This window comes from Oryzias latipes, chromosome 3 (assembly GCF_053564925.1).
Source record: "Oryzias latipes strain Hd-rR chromosome 3, Olatipes_Hd-rR_3.1".
NCBI classification, from domain to species: domain Eukaryota; kingdom Metazoa; phylum Chordata; class Actinopteri; order Beloniformes; family Adrianichthyidae; genus Oryzias; species Oryzias latipes.
The window spans coordinates 32258605-32275949 of NC_136239.1; the positions used below are offsets into that span (position 1 = coordinate 32258605).

The following is a 17345-nucleotide window of genomic DNA, read 5'->3' on the forward strand; positions in this document are numbered from 1 at the left end:
TAAATAATACAAAGACTGCAGGACGCAGACTCAGGCTTACTCTACGACAGCAACTCTTTATTTTGTGTAAATTATTCTACATTGAAAGGAAAGATAGCCTCAGAAAATGCTGATGTCTCTTTGTTTTTTTTGTTTTTTTACAGTATAAACAGGTGGAGCAATACATGTCTTTCCACAAGCTGCCTGCAGACATGAGGCAGAGGATCCACGACTATTATGAACACAGATACCAGGGCAAGATGTTCGACGAGGAGAGCATCCTGGGAGAGTTGAATGAGCCACTCCGAGAGGTGTGTGTGAGAATTGTGCACTTTAGTTTGGTTTGTTTGGCAGTTATATTTCCTTGATTCTTGTAATATTGTGTTTTCAAGCTTGTTTTAACTCCTGTATTTGTGCCACAATCTCACCTGGTTTCATTTAATAATTATCCACAGCTGTTTTCATTTCAGTTAATCATCCCCAGTGTATTTAAGTGACTGGTTTTCAGTTCACCCTTGTCCAGTCATCTGCTTTCTCACTCGGGTGTAACAATTTGTTTCACCGAAGGTTTGAAGCATGTCATACTTTATAATTGACCAAACGATTTATAGCCGACATGGGTTTATTTTGAATAACACGATTCACTGACCTAAAATTCTTCAGCCAAAAGTTAAATGATGTGACTCAGAGGTAAATACCTGGATACTGAACAGTGAAGTTTTCCAGATTCTGTGTATTTCTTGCAAGATAATCACGTATAAATTAAATGTGTACAAACAGTAAGTAATTAACAGTAAGTGAACAAGAATGAATGTCAAATCCATTCACAATTTAGTTTCATGAATTCAGCCCTCTGTTGTTTTTCCACATCAAAATAATACAAACGGAACAATATTAGAACAGTCTATTACACTGTATGGTCACGTCTTTGCAAAATTCACCGTGTTTTCACTCATTAGACTGTAGATATGACTGGATCATTTTTACTGCCCTCACATAAGTAAAAAAAAGCCTATCATGTCTCAATCCAAATGGTATTTTCCAATACGGATATAATCGATTTATTTTATTTTGAGATGATTTTATAGTGGTATCGTTTGATTCAATTAACAGCTTGCTTAATACAAGAATCAGTTTCCTACAATCCAACCAGATTGTTTAGGTAAATCAATTAATTGATTAAGTCAATTTAGCGCTAAACTCCTTTTTGTCACATTTTTTTCTTTGTCCTTGTCTCTCATTTTGTGCACGTTTATGGTTTGCTTTTTATATTAATATAATTAATTATTATATTATAATAATTAATTATATTAAAATTTGTTCCTGCCATCTACCATGGACTCTTGCAGTTTGGGTTCTACACCAATAGTTCCTGACAGTATGAATTGTCCCCATGAAATTGTAATTCTATCAGAAGATTTCTCACAGCTCAAAATTCATGTATTTGGTAAACATTTCCTGTCATTTTAATCTTTCAGAAGCTCACAGTAGTTAAAGGAGGCCATTAAGAAGTTAGAACTTCTAAACAGCTGCTTTTATATCTGCTTTTTAGAAATTGTGGTAGGTCACTGTGCTTTGTCCTCCTAACTTTTGTTTTCAATCTACCGTTTTACTTTGAATGCAGGAAATCATCAACTTCAACTGTCGAAAGCTAGTGGCTTCAATGCCACTTTTTGCCAACGCGGACCCCAACTTTGTCACCTCCATGCTTACCAAGTTGAAATTTGAGGTTTTCCAGCCCGGAGACTACATCATTCGAGAAGGCACGATAGGCAAGAAAATGTACTTCATACAGCATGGAGTCGTCAGCGTACTTACCAAAGGCAATAAAGAGACCAAGCTTTCAGATGGCTCTTACTTTGGAGGTAAGATGATCAGACATGGTAGGAGTTACACACCAAAAGCCACATGGATTCTCACCCTGTATAAGAGATTTCTGAGGCACTTGTGTGCCATTGCTATATGTTGGTGATGAAAGAAGGGCAAATCCATGGCACTCAAACAGCACTTGCTGCTCTGTAAACTGAGATTTGTGCATTCAAATGTCAAGCAGGTCAGGAAGCTGTGAAATTCAACACCACACGAATGCCAAGGACTAGTAAAGTAATTCAGACTTATTATATACTTTTGCGATATTCCTAATCAGGGTTTGACCGAGCCCAGACCTGTCACGTTCATACTGAGGCCATGACACATGTAGAAGACAATGCTGCCATACTGCCCTTATCAAATACCAGTTAATTTGCACGGTGACAGCATTTCATTCAGATCACACTGTTACATAATTAGAAGCGTTGGTACAGCATTTTACAGCAGATGACCTGCCAGTAGAAGTTTAATTACACTTTGCCTGCTTAAGTCCATCTCTATGGCCTTTCCCTGGGGGGGTTCTAGAGAACGGATGAAAAGATGGCAGGGAGTCTGTGGCTTCATATGCCAAAACTAATCAACACTTAGACAAACATGGCCAAGGATCTCTCAAGGGCTCTTTCAAATCTCTTCTTTAGTCCCACCAAGGTATACTTTAGATCCAGAAAAATATGGTCTGCATGTGTGTATGGCACATGTACCCGGTTGATTGCACTTTGTGTGAGCTTTACACGTTTGCTGAATGGACTATACTCTAATGTTTCTGCCTTTTCTTTGAGAGTAAGTGTGGATAATTTGACCCACAAAAAGTGCAAAGGTGTGAATTCTAACATGAACTCACTTTAATGTTGAGCCTTGGATCTTTAAATTTTCTACTCGACGCAATGTTGACACAAGGCTTTTGACTCCATTATCCTTTGATTTATTTTGCAGTGCCACTGCTCTGGGGATGCAAGGGTGGAGGGTTGTGAGAAAGCCTAGAGCCACTGGGAGTTTGTTACCAAACATGAGTTAGTCATTCATGAAATTAATTGGTGCAGGATCAGCACAGGGACGTTTTCAGTGTGGCTCAGTATGAGCAAGAAGGAAGTAAAAGCAGCTATTTTTTCAAATAGGAGGAAATGTACATCTCTTCTGCACCAATTGCTCTGTTCTGCAGTCGTGTGAGCTTTTGGACAAAAACCAGAAGCTCTTCATTTGTTGGCGATCTTTCCTGTTTGTCACCTTTGGTTTACATTGCAACAGATTCCCTGCGTATCTTTTCATCAAGGTCTCAACACACTTGTGTTGCCTTCTGCTCATTCATTCAAAGACAGCCTGAATTATTTACACAATTATATTCTCAGCAGTCGGCTCCAGTTTGTTAGCTGTTGGATTAGCTCGAGCCACAGAACCTAAAGTCTAAAGTGGACATGACATGTCCTGGATGGGAGCGTCAGCTAGGCACGCAGCGATCCAGTGGAGAGGGGGAAATGTAATGTGACTGCAGTACTCACGCCAAGGGACAGATGGATCGCTGCCAAGGCTACTCTCTGGACACTGCTTTGGGCTCAGAAAGAAAACATGCACCCTCCACCCCCACCGTACACTTGCCTCTTTCTCTATTCATGGCTCAGCATTGAAACACTTATCGGTACAGCATCGCCTTTTAACCTCCTTGTGCCCGAACCAAGGAGGTTACTTTGTTGTTATGGTATGTTGTGTTTCCAGTGCCAACTGTGACTGTCTTTTGGTGCAAGCAGAGCTCAGTGACCTTGTGGTGGCCCGGCATGCTAGTTGGAGGTGCTTATCAAGTGCTGTGTCTGATTGAGTTGCTAAGACGTTTCACTTTTGCTCCAAGTCCGTGACTTGTACTTTGGCAGCTTGTGATCATAGAAAAGTATGAGAGTCAGTCATAGGATTGGAGAGGGGTCTCGGCATGATTGCACAGTTGCAGTGCACTGATTTGTTACGTGTTGTTTCTTTCACTTAAAGAGTTTCTGAACAACAATACAGAATTTCCCCATTTTGTAGTCCTGTTCACCCTTAAAGCCCACTCCAATCATTTTTTTTACCTATTGCAACATTCTTCCCACTGGTCTTTTGACTATTATTATGCCATTTTTGGCCGAAAAACAAAAACTGCAGTTTTCAAGGATGAAGTTTCTGCAGAGCGACAGTAGTTCTTTTGAAACTTGCACCTAAGTTTTACGTGGGACAGCTGGAAAACAAACCTCCGCTGATATTCCAATGCTTTGTTTACACTCTTTCCCGCTAGCTTGCAGCCCCTCACACCCCCAACCAAACATTGCCAGTGCAATAAAAACGGTGAGCAACATCAGCTACCAAGCCATACAATTTTGTGCTAGATGCCAAAATGTACATGGATCTATTTGTTTACAGGTGGATGTATCAGACTGGAGCACAGCAGGAAGACTTTTGCCCACCCTTCGCAGTTTCTACATCACAATGGAGAGCTTTTTCAAAAAGCATTTTACCACGATTTGAATAAATAAAAACTCAGAAAATCAAGTTTAATCATAATTTTTTTATATGTCCTACATCATGAGAAAAAATGTTACATGTTAAAAACACCAAAAACATGGTTTTCATTGGAATGGGTCTTTGACTTGTTTATTAAGCTTTCACTTAGTCACTGACTCCATGATTTTGGACCCAGATATCAATGCTTAAGTACACCGTGTTGGAGCCAGTCGTCATCCTTAATCAGATTGGTCTGAGTCAGTCTGAGTCAACATTTCCATAGCAAAAATCTATGGCCAATGAGTAGTGAGCTTGTTGGAATTCCACACACCTACCACTTGAAAGTGGGCTCAGGAGAATCAGTGAATCAATCATTTTGGATGTTTAATGTGAGATTGGCCAGTTTATAACTTGAATAACTTGCAATAAAGAAAAATAAATCACAAAAAGGATTTAGGATTAGCAAGAACATGTTAAAAAAGGTGGCAGAGCAAGAATGGTTATTCTGACAAATATAATTATCGTTTATTTCTCAATAGAAGTTTTTGGGGTCGGCGGATACTTCCTATTTGGAACGCGAAGGGGTGAGGGTTCACTTTGTCCAGATCTTTTATACATCCAGTGGTTTTAAGCAACAAAGGGTTTTGGATGTGAGCTCTCACCTTTATATCTGTTCTCCCTGAGGTTCTGAACTATCTGTGTGATGACTTCATTTACAGCAATGTGAAAACTCCAGAAAGCATGAACAAGTGTTTGTTTCCTTATCAGGTATAGGGATATTACAAATTATTTTACATGACTTGTGGTTGAAAGGATTTCAGAATGGTATAGGTAGATTTCATTAACTACTTGCCTCAGACAGATCGATCTGGTTGGGTCGTAGGAATATAAGTTGAATCATTTAACCCAATTAATCGTCACACTCCAAATATATAAGTGTATTTTTTTATGTACTTGGACAGTTGTGATGTTAGCTCAACCTCCTTATTCCTTGAAACCTCACTGTATCAAAAGTGTCTAAATCCTGCCGGAGTCTGCAAACACTTCTCTGTCAGAGTTTCACATCAATTAATGCCGCATTTAGATCGTACTGTCAACACTTAAAAAATGTGTTTGTTGTGGTCAGCAAGTGCCACTATTTTTCTATAAAGTTTAACTGTGATTATGAATTTATAAAAACATGTTACAGGAAGAGAGCTTAAACTGTAAAAACATGAATTGAGACATCGCTTTCTTTTTATTTTCTAAATGAACCATTATACTCGTCTGATTATCAGATCACTGGTCTCTACCTAACATAAAGATGGTTAATCTCAGCTCTGGAGGGGTGAAAGTGCAAGGATGAGATGTGACAGAGCTTCTGCATCAGCCACAAACACAGATATCGCCTTCCTGTCTGCGTATGCCAACCAAATAGAAAGTGTTTGTGCAGCTATGCTAATGCTGAGGGAGCAAGCATGACATGTCACAGGGAATCAGGCAGCCTGCTGCGGATGTTTCAAAGGTTAGAGAGTGTCTGCTCTGTAGGCTGGGGGCACTGTCAGGGAGGGAGATGGGGGGCTGACAGCAGGACTCAGAGTCCAGGTGAACTTTGCCAATCCAGGCTGCAGGACACAAGGATTTTATCACAATCCAAGTCCTGCTTAGATTTTTCATTGCAAACTCTTTACTCTGAGAAAAAAAAAATAAAAAAGTATAACTGTGCATGTTAGTATGTTTTCAGACACCACATGACACGAAAGTCTGAAAAATGATCTGGAAAGCAGTGAAGGCAGTTATAAATGACTCAACTTGTGAAAGTACGATGGAACCTTGATGATGATTGCACTCATATGTTATTTCTCCTAGTTGATCCAGCAAAAAGAAAACTAAGATTATACATAATTATTTGATCATTTATTTGGTTCTAAAGTTCATTCTGTAAACCTGTTAGTGCTACTTTCCACCTTTGATGTATGAAGGACTTATTATTTTAAATATACCGTATTTCCATGACTATAAGGCGCACTAAACATGTTCTCCAAATTGTAGGGGGCACCCTATAAGGTGCTGCCCCTAATATGTGGTTGTGCCACGTAGAAATAGGCGGTGTGTGAAAGGGGGAGAAAAGTGGGCCAGTTGGAGTGTCGCTTTTGGTAGTAGGGAGTAGTTTGCTCACATTTGTTTACAGCATTACAGCCCATTTGCTGTGAACAGCATAAGACTGTAACAACATGAGTGTCACTTCTCATTACAGCTCCTCAACTCATGGTGTGGGAATCAACACTTCCCATGAGTCTTAGTTCCCATGGGCGGGGCTAAGTCCCAGGTCCCCTCAAAATGGTTTACAAAATGGCTGAAGCCCTGTTTAAACTGTAGCTATCAGCTACGTGGATTGATGGATTTTAAGATGCTGTTTTATGATTGAAAAAATAAAAACTAACTCAGATTTGCTCCTGCTACATTAATCGATTTAATCGGCGTCCTTAAGCCGTCTCTTCGCTAGCTCGTGTGTAGGAAGGAGGAAAGCAGAGGTCCGGCGTTCCACACACCCGCGTGAAGAACAAGGAGGGGGGTGTTGTCAATTTGTGTTGCCCAGTTACGGAGAACAGTAAAAAAAAAAAAGGTTTCCTCTAAGGCTCTGATGGTCTGAAAGGCACGGGAACGTGCCTTCGCCTTAACACCCAGTGCACTTTTTGTATGTGTCAAAGACTGATAAACACTATGACCCGGTGCACCCTATGGTCGTGAAAATATGTGTATATATATATATATATATATATATATATATATACATGTGCACTATATATGCACTTCGCGGAAGCGTCGGACGGTTCAGGCTTCCGCGGCGTGCGTTAAAAAGTAATAAACGCACACTTCGTCGGGCATTAACCCTTACACATGTCATATTCTAGGTTCTTCAAAGTAGCCACCTTTTGTTTTGATTACTGCTTGTCACACTTGGCATTCTCTTGATGATCTTCAAGAGGTAATTACCTGAAATGGTCTTCCAACAGTCTTGAAGGAGTTCCCAGAGATGCTTAGCACTTGTTGGCTCTTTTGCCTTCACTCTGCGGTCCAGCTCACCCCGAACCATCTCGATTGGTTTCAGATCCGGTGACTGTGGAGGCCAGGTCATCTGGCGCAGAACCCCATCACTCTCCTTCTTGGTCAAATAGCCCTTACACAGCCTGGAAGTGTGTTTGGGGTTGTTGTCCTGTTGAAAAATAAACCATGGTCCAACTAAACGCAAACCGGATGGAATAGCATGCCGCTGAAAGATGCTGTGGTAGCCATGCTGGTTCAGTATGCCTTTTAATTTTGAATAAATCCCCAACAGTGTCACCAGCAAAGCACCCCCACACCATCACACCTCCTCCTCCATGCTTTTCGGTGGGAACCAAGCATGTAGAGTCCATCCGTTCACCTTTTCTGTGTCGCACAAAGACACGGAGGTTGGAACCAAAAATCTCAAATTTGGACTCATCAGACCAAAGCACAGATTTCCACTGGTCTAATGTCCAGTCCTTGTGTTCTTTAGCCCAAACAAGTCTCTTCTGCTTGTTGCCTTTCTTTAGCAGCGGTTTCATAGCAGATATTCTACCACGAAGGCCTGATTCACACAGTCTCCTTTTAACAGTTGTTGTAGAGATGTGTCTGCTGCTAGAACTCTGTGTGCCATTAACCTGCTCTCTAATTTGAGTTGCTGTTAACCTGCGATTTCTGAGGCTGGTGATTTGGATGAACTTATCCTCCGCAACAGAGCTGACTCTTGGTCCACATGTGAGCCAGTTTCTTAGTAGCGCTTGATGGTTTTTGTGACTGCACTTGGGGACACTTTCAAAGTTTTCCCCATTTTTCAGACTGACTGACCTTAATTTCTAAAAGTAATGATGGCCACTCGTTTTTCTGTACTTGGCTGCTTTTTTCTTGCCATAATACAAATTCTAACAGACTATTCAGTAGGACTATCAGCTGTGTTTCCACCTGACTTCTGCAGAACACAACTGATGGTCCCAACCCCATTTATAAGGCAACAAATCACACAGGGCACATCTGTATTGTGAAAAATATTTCAGGTGACTACCTCTTGAAGCTCATCAAAAGAATGCCAAGACTGTGCAAAACATCAATTCAAAAGGGGGCTACTATGAAGAACCCGCAATATGACATATATTCAGTTGTTTCATACTTTTTTGTTATGTATATAATTCCACATGTGTTAATTCACAGTTTTGATGCCTTCAGTGTGAATCTACAAATTTCATAGTCATGAAAATAAAAAAAACTCTTTGAATGAGAAGGTGTGTCCAAACCTTTGGTCTGTACTGTGTATATATATATATATATATATATATATATATATATATATATATATTATTATTTTTTTTTTTTCCCAGATCCCAAAAGGTTATTATTCAGTGTCCATGACTCTTTGCAGCCGTCGGCTATCTTTTTATAAATATCTCCTTGCTTAAATTTCTGTCACAGCATTGCCGGCTAAGTCATTGTGAAAAGCAGTTCAACAAAAACAGTGCAAACATTAGAGTTCACATCACTATTTTAAGCACAAAGGAGGTTTTTTTCTGCATTACATTTTGTCTGCTCTAAATTGATTAGACATACTTTTTACTTTGAAATGCATTGACTCATAAATTAATTAAGGCATTGCTAAATGTATTGAAAAGTTTATCATCTAAAACACATAAAACACCGGTTTACAAAGACAGAGAAAATGCCATTTTTAGTATTAAGTCGTAGTTATTTTTTTAATCATCAATTCCCAGTAAAGCTTCAGTTTACTTAGTTACACTGAGTTATGTTTAAAACATTAAACCAAGCAGATGTCAGTTCATCCATATTAGCTACAATTTATAAAATCGTGCCCTTCACTTTTCTCCAACAAATTTGGCTTTGTTTCCTCAAAACGCTATAGGTTATGTTTATGTTTTAAGAAGAAAAAAAAGCAAAACTTTCAAACAATTCCTTATAAATCAGGCAAAGCCAAAAACTAAGAAGTGTATAATTTCTCAATAAAAAACAGAAAACATTATAATTCAAATCTACCATTCCTGTTTATTTTTTCAATTAAAAGATATGAATTCGGATTATTCTTTTTTTTTTGCATAAAGCTCTTATTTGGATTTATATGCATAAAAGTAACCTTTTTTCTGAAAGAAATCTGATTAAATGAGGTCTCCTAACAATAAGCAAACTGTTTAATAACATTAGTAATTTTTTTAAGACCTATCATTTTGCACAAAATTACACAGAAATCAGATTGTGCATGCAAAACAACAGTGATAGAATAACTAGGTTACAGAGATGCGATTAAGAACCCATGTGAATACTGCAAATGAAAATAAACATGTCAGATTTATGCAAGTTTTGAGGTGTTTTTTTGGAGGGGGGGGGTTGGAAATCTGCAAACTGTCTTATTTGTAACTGTAAATGCAAACTTCTGTGCATATACCGATAATAATTATGCAGATCCAGCAATTAAACAACAACAACAAAAAAATATCTGGGAAGCTGTTTAAAAAAATAAATACTTCAAATCAAAGAACTTTATTTATTCCTGAGAGGGCAATTTCTGTCAAGGTGACAGTACCTTGAGAAAAAATAGACATTACATGGACACCTTAAAGAACAAGACTATAATTGTCTTGAAATTTCTACTACAGCATTAACCTGGAACACAGTCCATGCAGTATGTATGAGATGCTTAAGGACTGAGCATGTTGAACATCCTGCATATGAAAATGTGCTCTTCAAAACAGATTTGGGTAAAGCTTGGAGGTCATACGTCTTCAGGTTTTAGTGGCTTGTAGAGCTTTAGGAGTAAAAAACAGTCAAACTAGAACTTTTAATTACTGTCTGTAATATGAACATTCAGGTTTTCTCCCCAGTCTTCAGCTTTATAAAATGTTACCCCTAAATCTGTCCACGGAGTCTGAAATGCATGTATGTTTATGAACCCACTCGTGGTTCTATCACCACTTACAATATTTCATGTTTTTCAAATCCCCTTCTCAAAAAGGTAATATAAATCTACCTTTTCTCTTCTTGTCTTTTCCCCCTACTCCTACACACACATTCCCTCCTAACATACATCCAAAAACACATCTTTGAGAGCTTGCATAAAGACTCAAGGGAAGCATCTTTCCGGTAAGAGGTCTGAACACGTGCACACCACCATCCGGCAGAAAACCAGCCATGCATGTTCTTCCCAAGGTCACAGAGCATGACGTCTTAGTTCTACTTTCCCAGAGCAGCATCCAATTTTAGTTGGTGTCATTTAATTTTAATGAATGCATTGTCCCTTAAGTGAGGGGAAAAATACATTATGGTTTATGGTTAAACCTCAAGCTAAAACTACAGCTTATCATTTTTATGTCGTGATAGTATTATAGCTTTAGTAAATTGAGCTAAAATAAATCCACAGTTTCTGGATGATTAATATTCACCTCATCATTGGTAGGGTCAACAGAGAAATGAGCAACTGTTTAAGCAGCTGTACGTTTCAGGAAAAACTCATGATCCTCACAGAATTCAAGCCAAGCAACCAATCTTGGTCTATAATTTCATGCAGGATTTAGTCACGGAGAAGGAAGCAAGCAGTGGAAATAGAGCATTCATAAATAAACTTTACGCAACTTGTGCAAGAAGTCTCACACTCATTATTGCTTTAAACTGGGGAAAATATTTTTTTTATTTTAAACATGAACAGAGAAAAATAGAAAATGCAGCCAAAAATGGCAAAAATGAAACAGAAATACATCATTTTGAGGGTTGTTCTATTAACAAAGGTAATTTGACTTTGACTCCAAATATATGTGTAGAAAATAACTCAAGGCTAAAAAAACAACGACCTTACAGATAAGTTAATGAAAGTTTTATGCACAGTGTGTAAATAAGCAAATTTTATTGAGAATTTTTTTTGGATGGTTTACGTTCGATATAATCCATTAATGTTTAATATTGGGAAATTAGTATAATAACTATTACTATACACATTATTTAACAAATTTACTTTTTATTTTACATTTTCTTGTATGTTCTGAACCCACTGTAAGTGATCTCACTGTATTGTACTAGTACATGCAATGAAAATAAAGGCACTGTAATTTTATTATAATTCAAACAAACAATAGAACATTTCCTGTAATCATCTACATTAAATAGGTGCCATTTGCTGTTGCTCCATTCTCACCTTCACAGTCCAAGCTGTGCTGCAGCAGACTAGCATGTCAATTGCATAGTATACAACCCCACCTCAATGAAAGTGAGTTATGGTTGGTTTAGGCTCTGCAAAAGCAAAATGTCCTGCACACTCTGCTGCAAACCTGCTGAGATGTTACTTTTTTATGGCAGCGCCAAAGAAGCAGCTCTCTTGTTTTGCTTGTGGGTCATTGGTCAGACAAGGGAAGTCGGGGTGAAATTCTGAACACAATGGAGGGACCAAATTGAATGATTTTACCTGGATCCCAGAGGAATATAGCTTTACTCTCCATTTCTTCAGCTTTTGCTTGCAGGAACAAGTCCTCCTCCACAATGGCTTCAGACCTGTGGTTTTCCTCTTCAACCAAATAAGAACAGCTATTTAACTAATTTTACCATTGACATAATGCTAGTTGTTAGCCTAGTTTCCCTGGTTGGGCTTAGGCCATCAATACCACCCCGTCATCATCTTCTGTCCTGGGCGATCCTTTCTAGCTCCCTCCAGGTGTGACTGCTCTACTTGGCATCAGGTCCCTTCTCAACGTGTTCCTGGGTCTTCCTTGCGTTCTCTTCCCCTGGTGATTCCAGATCAGGACCTGATGGGTGATGATGGATGTTGGTTTCCTCGGGCTGTGGCTGATCCAATCCCATCTTCTCCTTCTTATCTTTTCTTCCACTGGCACCTGGTTTGTTTTTTGCCGTTTTGATGAGGTAGGATCTCAAGATGTTTTTGAGGATGATGAAGGTGCCCTGGCCTTTTCAATACAGATTTTTAAGTCCATGTCCATTCCTACCTGACAAGATAAGTGAAAGTCACTACTTCTTCCAAGTTGTTATCGCCACACTTCACTGACTCTGTGCTGGTAGAGTTGATCTTCAGGATCTTGGTCTTCAGGGGTGGATATGGACGAAAACATAGGAAGTGAAGGAAGCTAGATTTGCCGTCCGGCATCTGCGTCATAACGCTTAGGACAGTAAAAGTGCACTGCATCAGGGGCACTATGAGGGCAGACCCAAGAATGAAATGTTCTGCCCAGAAAGACCACCACTCTAGCGTTTCCGCTTTCAAAAGAAGAAACCAGCCTTATGGAGGAAGACTTGTGATATGGTTTTTGTGACAGCATTTAGAATCAACTTTTTATCTTATGTTATCCTTCATAGCTCTCAGATGCCTTCATTCCCTTGCTTTCTTAACCCTCCTTATCCTGTATGGTGTCACCTGGATCCCCAGGACTATTTTACCCATGTTGGGAAGACCAGTCCATTAAAGGACCAAAGAAAAACATTCACTCACAATTCATAAATGTTCCCAGACCTTTCATTATTTATCATCAAGCAGTGATATATTTTCTAAATAGCTTTCTAAAAAGCTTGGGTTTCAGTTGCTTTTTGCAGAGACTGTTGATGAGGTCAGAGGGCTCACTGCAGCTCAGTACCTCATCCTGTCAGTGTTGGGTTCATCCAGAGAGCTACAGGACGGTAGGATTTAACACAGAGCTGTGATGCTCTTCTCCAGAGAGGATTACTGCTGCAGTGCTGCAGGAAATGGACCCCCGGTACAGCATAAAACCAGGGCTGCCCCACTAGCACACACTTACATTACACTCAAACAACACGTGTGGAAACAGTGGCGTGTGGAAGCATAGATGCCCATGCTAACTGTCTTTCATGTTCTCTCTCTCGCTCACTCAACGAGCTGGTCATGCTCTCCTTTCTGCGCACTAGCCCAGCAGGCAAGAGGTTATGTTTTATGCTTTATATATAGTACATATTCCTCACTCTCTGTCCTATCAAATCACACATTTTCCCATTATCAGTTCCCCTGTCACTGTTTTCAGACCATTGCACACAATCATAACCACTTTACACTCAGTGACCAGAAGACACAGAATGTCCTGTCTTTTCTTTTTTTGCTCTGGCTTTCAAGGTTTGAATAAAAATACATATATATATATATATATATATATATATATATACAGTATTTTTTTATTATTATTATTCCAGTTGCATGATCAGAGAACATTCTGAAAATGAGGTATTTGGCATTAGGAATGCACCTTGCAGGAAGATGATAATGGCAAGAAGGGGCTACTCTTACATTGAATTTTGTGACCGTGTAGTGTCTTTGTGCTCATTTTACCAACAACTTCCTTTATGTTTATGTCTTAGTAACAAGTAAGACTCCTAGTGCATGTTTGAAGAAATCTTCTGGCCACAGCGAGACCACTTTAGGCCTCCAGTGGAACTGCATCTGTTATAGTTGGGCTTCCATGAGCAAAACATAGCAGTCCTTTGCCATCTGTCTTTCTCGGTCAAATATGCAATATTTCTGTCATTTCTGCTTTCACTGAAAGCAAGTTATCCAATCCCAGGTCTGCAGCAGTCTTGCTTACATTACCAGCTGGACTCATTCAAAACAAATTCCATCATGTTTTTTTTTTTACTATGACTATGACCAGCGTTTACACATATAAAAATGTGTTGCCAGCCTCAGGCATAATTCTGATTGGATTCTAAGATGATTGTGAAATACCTTTGCTCAAAAAGCCCAGTGACGTTGATTAATCTCAACAACTTCTTCCATTTTTATTCCTGAAAATAAAAATGTGGTTCTAGCGAAAAAAATTCCCTGACCCACATCTATCCAATACTAAAAGCCACCGCGTTCCCTTAAACGTTCCTGTCTGTGACAGAGGGCAGTAAGCTACAGTCCTTCAGTCTCATTACATTGTTTATTCCAACGTTTTACTAGGTTTACTGTGTAAAATGGTGATTCCTGACACATTTCTGGTTTAAGTCACTAACTCCGTGGTTGTATCTTAATACTTTGCCCTCTTTCTTAAAATACTTCTACCCTTTTGAACAGGAAAAAGTCAGACTTGTGTTGGGGTCATTTTTGTACAAATCAGACCTTGTTGTCTCTTGATGGCTTGTTGTATTTTTTCCCCTGTACTGCAGCTTTTTCTTTCCCATGTCACTTTGCATGTAAACAGTAGAACACCTACAATTAGTCCAAAACCCAACAGGCGAGATGGTCGAATTGCTTCATAACTCAGACGTTTTTGATTTCATGCAATTAAACACACAAATGCTGGTAAACGGAATCAGATGTCTGAACCATTGACTGTATAAGAGAACTGGACTGAGTAGTAGTATTTTGTTCTTGTTTACACTTTTCTATATTCAAGGCAGTGCTTTTCAGCGAAACACCTATTTACTAAGAATGAAAAACTACTTTCAACGAGGCAAAGAAAAGTTTTTTTTTTCATTGTTTTGTTTTTATCCCCCCCGATTTTGTTGTGATGACGAGACTCAAACGTCTGCATAGACTCGGCTCCATGTTTTCTAAAGACAAACGTCATAAAAGCTTGGTGACCAATCTGAGTTAAAGATGATATTTTACACATCTTCAACTCTTTTAATCCATCATACCACATGAATGTTTATCCAGTTCCAGCTCTTAATCCTTTAAACAAACTGACCAAACCCTAAAACATAGTTTTGTGGATTGTTTTGGTTAGCTGTACAAGTTTTGTCAACTGCGTTAAGAGGCTAAATTCATCCAGATCTCTGCCACTAAATTTGTCAGAATATTTTTGCCATTTGTACGTTTATTGCTGCTATATTTTCATTTATTACATTTCAAAGATGCATTGGATTATATTTAACACTTTTTAAATAAAAGTATTGCTACTTTTAGCTACTGCATTTTGTTACCTTGCTGAAGTGCAGCAAGTTCTAAAACAAAATAAAGTTTTTCTATAATAGTCGGATGATGAGACTTTGGGAATTTCAAATTATTAATTGCAGTAGTTTTAGGCTGGGGCAAGTACATCGTATTAATTTCATTCTTACGAAAAAAATAGAAATTGATTTGAAAGTCAGTAGTCGGTGTAGAAACATACCGTGTGCAACACAGGCATTAATGACTATCCCTCAAAACACATCCAGCATAAGAAATTTTGAAACAGAAGGGTTTAGAACTGTCTTTTAGGTTTTTTCTACATTTTGTATTATATAGAATACACCATATGTACCTCTAAAGTCTAATGTTATTGAATTGTGTAATTGTGAATTTGCATCTTTTAGGCCCATCGTCTGATAAAGTTGCATCCTCCTTCAGTGACAAATGCACAGACTTGCAAACATCTACATGCAGCCACATCAGAGCTGCTTTTGCAGTCTCTGCCTGAATAAGTCAGCTGTACAGCTTTCAGTTGGAGCTTCATTTTCTCCTGGGTGGAGATGTCATAACTTTTGCAAACGACACAATGTGCTACACGGGTGGATTGCAAGAAAGAGGCATTCTCATTCTACAAATGCAAACTTGCACAAATAAAAATTGTAAATAACTCTACATGGTGAAAGAAAATTGCTTAGACAGAAACGTTTCAAAGACAAATTAACTTACAACACAGCTTCCTGCATGGAAATACACTATACGATCTGCCTTGTGGTTTGAGTAAAAATAATGTGAAGCAGAAACAACACTTTGGACCTTTCAAAGCTCTGAGAAAAAAAAATGAACAAAAGAAGCTCTGAAAAGCCACGAGTAAACTATCTTAATGTTTTGCTGCTTTTAGTATAGTTTGTCTGACTCATGAAATTAGTTTTAAAATGACTTTAAAAAAAACTTTAAGTGCACCATAGTCTCACCATAGAGCGTAAATATCAAATTTCATCGGCCCTAAAGATGGTGCTCTGCCAATGCTAATCCCTCATTGGTGGTTCCTAATCAATGTTTCTGTATTTTATTTGTCATATGCAGGACACAAGCTATACAGAAATCACAGCATTTAAGCAAACACTGCAAAATATCAGAAGATGATTATTTGAAAATCTGAAAATCAATATTTTTTTTCATTGCTTTTCATTGAGTCTTAAATGTTTTTTTTTCTTCTTTTTGTGAACTGTTTATGGTTACACCTTTGATAATTATATACGTGTGCACCCATTTGTCAGTATAGAAATTCATACCTCTTTAACAGTAATTAGCATGTAAAGAAAATTGTTTACAAAAATTAAAGTCATATATAAACTTTCTTTTTCCTCTAAAAACAAAAGTAAAGTTGAAGAAGCTTTCTTAGTTAATCAGGACTATTATATTTTATTTATTTATTTTATTTCCTTTATATTTCTTAGAAGACCGATGACAGTGGTTTTAAACTGTAGAGCTAAGGTTGTAAAATTAAAAACGAATTTTCAACTAATTGTCTCCACTTGACTTGAATAGAGACACATAATCAAAGATGCTTTTTAGATCACAGCAATATGCATGCTGGATCATAGGAAATTCAACCAAGGCCTATAGAAAATGACATAGGACTACAAATATCTATATGCATAAAGTAAACACCGTGATCAAGTCCTTGGCAATAATAAATTTAACGAGAAAGAGCACCCTAGAAGTTATTTTTTAATGAAGACATTATTTGAGAGCTTGCACATTTTAAATTTTGTGTCAAAATTTGGTTAAATAAAAATTAATAAATAACGTAGTTTATTTGATTTACTGTTCCTTAAATGAGGCATCTTCTGAACATGTTATTGATGCAGTGTCCTGTTGCTTTGCAGAGATTTGTTTGCTGACACGAGGCAGGAGGACAGCCAGCGTCCGAGCCGACACTTACTGTCGCCTGTACTCACTGTCTGTCGATAACTTCAATGAGGTTCTGGAGGAATATCCAATGATGAGAAGGGCCTTCGAGACTGTTGCGCTGGACAGGCTGGACCGCATCGGTAAGAAAGAAGAAATCTGACAACTAAAACAAGCCAAAATGTAGAGTGGAGTAAAACACTGATTATTTTTAATATCACTGACGGTGACATTCATT

At 38.3% G+C, this 17345-nt stretch overlaps 1 protein-coding gene across 5 annotated transcripts in view; it reads left to right on the forward strand.

Annotated features, from left to right (window-relative positions):
- The window catches only part of hcn4 (hyperpolarization activated cyclic nucleotide-gated potassium channel 4), a 93891-nt gene that overhangs the window by 66752 nt on the left and 9794 nt on the right, over positions 1-17345 (forward strand). For 3 of the 5 annotated variants that reach the window (XM_078944619.1, XM_078944618.1, XM_078944617.1), the window contains exons 5-7: positions 144-290; positions 1604-1844; positions 17086-17250. In XM_078944619.1, the coding sequence (XP_078800745.1) occupies positions 144-290; positions 1604-1844; positions 17086-17250 (553 nt within the window). Of the gene's footprint in view, positions 1-143; positions 291-511; positions 670-1603; positions 1845-4105; positions 4156-4230; positions 4360-17085; positions 17251-17345 lie in introns of those variants that run through there. The other 2 variants (XM_023950458.2, XM_078944620.1) reach the window with 2 other exon arrangements.